This window comes from Passer montanus, unplaced genomic scaffold, assembly GCF_014805655.1.
Source record: "Passer montanus isolate IOZ18808 unplaced genomic scaffold, ASM1480565v1 scaffold768, whole genome shotgun sequence".
Classification (NCBI taxonomy): domain Eukaryota; kingdom Metazoa; phylum Chordata; class Aves; order Passeriformes; family Passeridae; genus Passer; species Passer montanus.
Window position 1 is genome coordinate 1 of NW_024372902.1, and position 7,430 is coordinate 7,430.

Here is a 7,430-nt window from a genome sequence, read left to right on the forward strand (position 1 = left end):
TGAGTGGTCATTGAGTGGTCAGTGAGTGGGCATTGGTTGGTCAGTGAGTGGTCAGTGAGTGGTCATTGAGTGGTCAGTGAGTGGTCATTGAGTGGTCATTGATTGGTCAGTGAATGGTCAATGAGAGATCGTTGAGTAGTCAACGGTCAATGAGTAATCGTTGAGTGGTCAATGAGTGGTCAGTGAGTGGACGTTGAGTGGACATTGGTCAGTGAATGGTCAGTGAATGGTCATTGAGTGGTCAGTGAGTGGTCAGTGAGTGGTCAGTGAGTGGTCATTCAGTGGTCAGTGGTCAGTCAGCGAGTGGACATTGAGTGGACATTGCTTGGTCAATGAATGGTCAATGAGAGATCGTTGAGTCGTTAATGAGTGGTCATTGAGTGGTCACTCAAAGTTCCTGGAGCGATCGTTGGCCATTGAGTGGCCGGTGGTCACTGAGTGGTCGGTGGTCACTCGGTGGTCACTCACTGGTCACTGAGGGGTCATTGGGTGGACACTGAATGGTCAATGAGTGGTCATTGAACGATCATTGAACGATCACTCAAAGTTCCTGGAGCGATCGTTGGCCGTTGAGCGGTCACTGGTCACTGAGTGGTCACTGAGTGGCCAGTGGTCACTCGGGGGTCACTCGGGGGTCACCCAGTGGTCACTCGGTGGTCACTCGGTGGTCACCCAGTGGTCACCCGGGGGTCGCTCGGCGTCCGCAGGGCATCGTCAAGCAGGACTCGCTGGTGATCAACCTGAACCGCAGCAACCCCAAGCTGAAGGATCTCTACATCCGGCCCAACATCGCCCAGAAGCGCATGCAGGGCGCGCTCGAGGCGCACGTCAACGGTGAGCAAAGACCTGAAATGTCCCAAAATCCCCAAAAATTAACCCAAAATAACCCTGAAAATATCAAAAAACCCAAAAAAACCCCCAAAATCTGGGAATTCGGGGCATTTCGGGGTGGGAGTTGAGGTTTTGTTGGGTTTTGGGAGTTGATGCAGGGCGCGCTCGAGGCGCACGTCAACGGTGAGAAAACACCCAAAACGCCCCAAAATCCCCCAAAATTAACCCAAAATAACCCTGAAAATACCAAAAAACCCAAAAAAACCCCCCAAAATCTGGGAAATTGGGGCATTTCGGGGTGGGAGTTGAGGTTTTGTTGGGTTTTGGGGAGTTCATGCAGGGCGCGCTCGAGGCGCACGTCAACGGTGAGAAAACACCAAAATCCCCAGAATTTAACCCAAAATAACCCTGAAAATACCAAAAAACCCAAAAAAAACCCCCAAAATCTGGGAATTCGGGGCATTTCGGGGTGGGAGTTGAGGTTTTGTTGGGTTTTGGGGAGTTCATGCAGGGCGCGCTCGAGGCGCACGTCAACGGTGACTAAATGCCCCAAAATCCCCAGAATTAACCCAAAATAACCCAAAATAACTCTGAAAATATTAAAAAAACCAAAAATCCCCCCAAAAAACCCACCAAGAATGTGGGAATTGGGGGTTGGAGTTGAGGTTTTGTTGGGTTTTTGGGAGTTCATGCAGGGCGCGCTCGAGGCGCACGTCAACGGTGACTAAATGCCCCAAAATCCCCAGAATTTAACCCAAAATAACCCTGAAAATATAGAAAATCAAAAAAAACCCGAAAAAACCACCAAGAATGTGGGAATTTGGGGTTGGAGTTGAGGTTTTGTTGGGTTTTTGGGAGTTGATGCAGGGCGCGCTCGAGGCGCACGTCAACGGTGACTAAATGCCCCAAAATCCCCAGAATTTAACCCAAAATAACCCAAAATAACTCTGAAAATATTAAAAAAACCAAAAATCCCCCCAAAAAACCCACCAAGAATGTGGGAATTGGGGGTTGGAGTTGAGGTTTTGTTGGGTTTTTGGGAGTTCATGCAGGGCGCGCTCGAGGCGCACGTCAACGGTGACTAAATGCCCCAAAATCCCCAGAATTTAACCCAAAATAACCCTGAAAATACCAAAAAACCCAAAAAAACCCCAAAAAACCCCAAAAAACCCCACCAAGAATGTGGGAATTGGGGGTTGGAGTTGAGTTTTGTTGGGTTTTTGGGAGTTGATGCAGGGCGCGCTCGAGGCGCACGTCAACGGTGACTAAATGCCCCAAAATCCCCAGAATTTAACCCAAAATAACCCAAAATAACTCTGAAAATATTAAAAAAACCAAAAATCCCCCCAAAAAACCCACCAAGAATGTGGGAATTGGGGGTTGGAGTTGAGGTTTTGGGGGGTTTTTGGGAGTTCATGCACTGGATTTTGGGCTGATTTCCGTGGATTTCGGGTCCCCGCAGGGTTCCGCTTCACGTCGGTGCGCGGCGACAAGGTCGACATCCTGTACAACAACATCAAGCACGCCGTGTTCCAGCCCTGCGACGGCGAGATGATCATCGTGCTGCACTTCCACCTCAAGGTGCTTTTGGGCCGAAAAACGGCGATTTCGGGCAAAACGCGGAAATTCGGGGGATCGCCACGGGTTTGGGGGGAAACTCGAGGATTTGGGGCAAAATGTTCAGGGTTTGGGGCAGCTCCTGGTCAAACACGAAGGTTTGAGGTCGAAAGTCTGAGATTTTGGGTGGAAATTCTGGGATTTTGGGTTGAAATCCTGGGATTTTGGGCAAAACGCGGAATTTTGGGGGAAGTCACGAGGGGTTTGGGGTAAAACCTCGAGGATTTGGGGCAAAACCTTTCATGTTTGGGGCAGCTCCTGGGTTGGGTCAAAGAGGAAGGTTTGAGGTCAAAAGTCTGAGATTTTGGGTGGAAATTCTGGGATTTTGGGTTGAAATCCTGGGATTTTGGGAAAAATGCAGAAATTTGGGGGAGATCCCCACGGGTCTGGGGCAAAAACTTGAGGAATTTCATGATTTTGTTTTGAGCCAGAATTTTGGGGTTGCAAGGCAGACTTTTGGGAGTTTCAGATGGGATTTTTGGGATTTTGGGCTGGAATTTCAGGATTTTGAGCTGGAAATTCAGGATTTTCAGCCAGAATTTCAGGATTTCTGGCCAGAATTTCAGGGATTTCTAGCTGGAATTTCGGGATTTGGAGCCAGAATTTTGGAGTTTCAAGCTGGAATTTCGAGATTTTGACCCAAAATTTTAGAATTTTGAGCTGGAATTTCAGGATTTCTGGCCAAAATTTCAGGGATTTTTGGGCTGGAATTTCGTGGTTTTGAGCTGGAATTTTGGGGGTTTGAGCCAGAATTTTGGGGTTTCTGGCCAAAATTTTGGGGTTTCTGGCCAAAATTTTGGGGAAGTCCAGGTGGAATTTCAGGATTTCAAGCTGGAATTTTGGGATTTCGAGCCGGAATTTTTGGGATTTTGAGCCGGAATTTCGGGATTTCGTGCCGGGATTTGGGGATTTCGTGCCGGGATTTCAGGGATTTCAAGCCAGAATTTCGGGATTTCGTGCCGGAATTTTGAGATTTTGAGCCGGAATTTCGGGATTTTGTGCCGGGATTTGGGGATTTTGAGCTGGAATTTTGGGATTTCGTGCTGGGATTTGGGGATTTTGAGCCGGAATTTCAGGATTTTGTGCCGGGATTTGGGGATTTTGAGCTGGAATTTTGGGATTTCGTGCTGGGATTTGGGGATTTTGAGCTGGAATTTCAGGATTTTGAGCCGGAATTTCGGGATTTTGAGCCGGGATTCCAGGACTTCGTGCCGGGATTTGGGGATTTTGAGCCAGAATTTCAGGATTTCGTGCCAGAATTTGGGGATTTCGAGCCGGAATTCCAGGATTTCGTGCCGGGACTTGGGGATTTTGAGCCAGAATTTCAGGATTTCGTGCCAGAATTTGGGGATTTCGAGCCGGAATTCCAGGATTTCGTGCCGGGACTTGGGGATTTTGAGCCAGAATTTCAGGATTTCGTGCCAGAATTTGGGGATTTCGAGCTGGGATTTCAGGACTTCGTGCCGGGATTTGGGGATTTTGTGCCGGGATTTGGGGATTTTGAGCTGGAATTTTGGGATTTCGTGCTGGGATTTGGGGATTTTGAGCTGGAATTTCAGGATTTTGAGCCGGAATTTGGGGATTTTGAGCCGGAATTTTGGGATTTTGAGCCGGGATTTCAGGACTTCGTGCCGGGATTTGGGGATTTTGAGCCAGAATTTCAGGATTTCGTGCCAGAATTTGGGGATTTCGAGCCGGAATTCCAGGATTTCGTGCCGGGACTTGGGGATTTTGAGCCAGAATTTCAGGATTTCGTGCCAGAATTTGGGGATTTCGAGCCGGGATTTGGGGATTTCGTGCTGGAATTTCGGGATTTTGAGCCGGGATTTCAGGACTTCATGCCGGGATTTGGGGATTTCAAGCCAGAATTTCGGGATTTCAAGCCAGGATTTCGGGATTTCAAGCCAGGATTTCGGGATTTTGAGCCAGAATTTGGGGATTTTGAGCCGGGATTGGGGGATTTTGAGCCGGAATTTGGGGATTTCATGCCAGGATTTGGGGATTTTGAGCCGGAATTTCGGGATTTCGTGCCGGGATTTCGGGATTTCAAGCCAAAATTTCAGGATTTCGTGCCGGAATTTCAGGATTTCGTGCCGGGATTTCGGGATTTTGAGCCAGAATTTGGGGATTTTGAGCCGGGATTGGGGGATTTTGAGCCGGAATTTGGGGATTTCATGCCAGGATTTGGGGATTTTGAGCCGGAATTTCGGGATTTCATGCCAGGATTTGGGGATTTCGAGCCGGAATTTCAGGATTTCGTGCCGGGATTTCAGGATTTTTGCCCAAACCCCCCCTTTCCCCCCAGAACGCCATCATGTTCGGCAAGAAGCGGCACACGGACGTGCAGTTCTACACCGAGGTGGGCGAGATCACCACGGACCTGGGCAAGCACCAGCACATGCACGACCGCGACGACCTCTACGCCGAGCAGGTGAACTTTGGGGCGAATTCCCCCGGTTTTGGGGCAGTCCCACGTTTTTGGGGCATTTCCAGCAGTTTTGGGGCGGTTCCAGGTGGGTTTTCCAGGTTTTTTTGAATTTTTCACATTTTTTGCAATTTTTTCACATTTTTTCCAGGTTTTTTGAGCCTTAATTTTGCTTTTTTAAGTCTATTTTTTGGGTCATTCCCATATTTTTGGGTCATTCCCAACATTTTTGGTTCAATCCCAGCAGTTTTGGGGTGGTTCCAGGTGGATTTTCCAGGTTTTTTTAAATTTTTTTCACATTTTTTGCAAATTTTCCACATTTTTTCTGATTTTTTTCAACTTTTTCGAGCCTTGATTTTGCTTTTTAAAGTCCTTTTTTGGGTCATTCCCGACATTTTTGGGTCATTCACAGCAGTTTTGGGTCATTTCCAACAGTTTTGGGACATTTCCAACACTTGGTTCAATCCCAACAGTTTTGGGGTGGTTCCAGGTGGATTTTTCAGGGTTTTTTAAATTTTTTCACATTTTTTGCAATTTTTTCACATTTTTTCCAGGTTTTTTGAGCCTTAATTTTGCTTTTTTAAGTCTATTTTTTGGGTCATTCCCATATTTTTGGGTCATTCCCAACATTTTTGGTTCAATCCCAGCAGTTTTGGGGTGGTTCCAGGTGGATTTTCCAGGTTTTTTTAAAATTTTTTTCACATTTTTTCTGATTTTTTCAATTTTTTCGAGCCTTGATTTTGCTTTTTAAAACGAATCCCACGGATTTTTGGGGTGAATTCTGGGCATTTTGGGTTTTTTTTTTTTACCTTTTCCCCTTGTTCCATCCGTTTCCCAAATCCCATGGATTTTTGGGGCATTTTCTTGGGATTTTGGGGGGGGGGGTTTTGGTATTTTCCCTTGTCCTCTCCATTTCCTGAATTCCACGGATTTTTGGGGTGATTTCTGGGGATTTTGGGTGGGTTTTTTTGCCATTTCCCCTCGTTTTCTCCATTCCCTGAATCCCGTGGATTTTTGGGGCGTTTTCTTGGGGTTTTGGGCCATTTCCTGGTGGTTTTTTTCCCATTTCCCCTTGTTCTGTCCATTCCCCGAATTCCATGGATTTCTGGGCTGGTTTTGGGGTGATTTTGGGCCATTTCCTGTGGGGTTTTTGGGCCATTTCCAGGGGTTTTTTTTCCTTTTCCCCTGGTCCCGTCCATTCCCCAAATCCCACGGATTTTTGGGGGGAATTCTGGGGATTTTGGGGATTTTTTTTTGCTTTTTTCCTTTGTTCTGTCCATTCCTTGCATCCCATGGATTTTTGGGGTGGATTTGGGGGTTTTGGGGTTGGTTTTTTTGCCGTTTTCCCTTGTTCTGCCCATTTCCCAAATCCTGTGGATTTTTGGGGCATTTTCTTGGGATTTTGGGGGGGTTTTTTTTGTTATTTTCCCTTGTCCTCTCCATTTCCCGAATCCCGTGGATTTTTGGGGCGAATTCAGGTGTTTTTGGGTTGTTTTTTTTACCTTTTCCCCTCGTTTTGCCCATCCCCGAATCCCGTGGATTTTTGGGGTGAATTCCGGAGTTTTTGGGTTGGTTTTTTTTACCTTTCCCCCTCGTTTTCTCCATTCCCCGAATCCCGTGGATTTTTGGGGTGAATTCCGGAGTTTTTGGGTTGGTTTTTTTTACCTTTCCCCCTCGTTTTCTCCATTCCCCGAATCCCGTGGATTTTTGGGGTGAATTCCGGGGTTTTTGGGTTGGTTTTTTTTGCCGTTTCCCCTCGTTTTGCCCATCCCCGAATCCCGTGGATTTTTGGGGCGAATTCCGGGGTTTTTGGGCGCAGATGGAGCGGGAGATGCGGCACAAGCTCAAGACGGCCTTCAAGAACTTCATCGAGAAGGTCGAGGCGCTGACCAAGGAGGAGCTCGAGTTCGAGGTGCCCTTCCGGGAGCTGGGGTGAGTCTGGGGCGAAAAACCCCGAAATCGGGCAAAAACAGCAAAATCGGGCAAAAACGGGGGGAAAATGGGCAAAAACGGGGGAAAAATGGGCAAAAACGGGCAAAAACGGGGAAAGGGGCAAAAACCAGGAAAGGGGGAAAATGGGGAAGGGGGAAAACAGGGGGGAAAAGGGGGAAATCGGGCTGAAAAACGGGGAAATTGGGCAAAAACGGGGAAAGGGGGGAAAACGGGGAAATTGGGGAAAATCAGGGAAATTGGGGAAAATCAGGGAAATTGGGGAAAATCAGGGAAATTGGGGAAAATCAGGGAAATTGGGGAAAAACGGGGAAAGGGGGAAAATCGGGCTGAAAAACGGGGAAATTGGGCAAAAATGGGGAAAGGGGGAAAAACGGGGAAATTGGGGAAAAACGGGGAAAGGGGGCAAAATTGGGGAAAAACAGGGAAATTGGGGAAAATCAGGGAAATTGGGGAAAAATGTGGAAAGGGGGAAAAATGGGGAAATCGGGGAAAAGGGAGGGAAATGCGGGGGGGAAATGGGGAAAAATGGGGGGAAAATGGGCAAAAACGGGGAAATCGGGGAAAAACGGGGAAAATTGGAGGGAAAATTGTTATAAATGGGAAA

The 7,430-nt window shown here is 47.5% G+C and overlaps 1 protein-coding gene across 1 annotated transcript; it reads left to right on the forward strand.

Moving 5' to 3' along the window:
• Window positions 1-707: 707 nt before the first annotated feature.
• Window positions 708-6,809, forward strand: LOC120512721 (FACT complex subunit SPT16-like; the record flags this gene model as incomplete). Its single annotated transcript, XM_039731347.1, has 4 exons — window positions 708-834; window positions 2,294-2,412; window positions 4,754-4,879; window positions 6,693-6,809. Coding segments are annotated over 4 exons (489 nt in total), but the record flags the coding sequence as incomplete, so codon positions are not given.
• Between the last annotated feature and the right edge of the window lie 621 nt (window positions 6,810-7,430).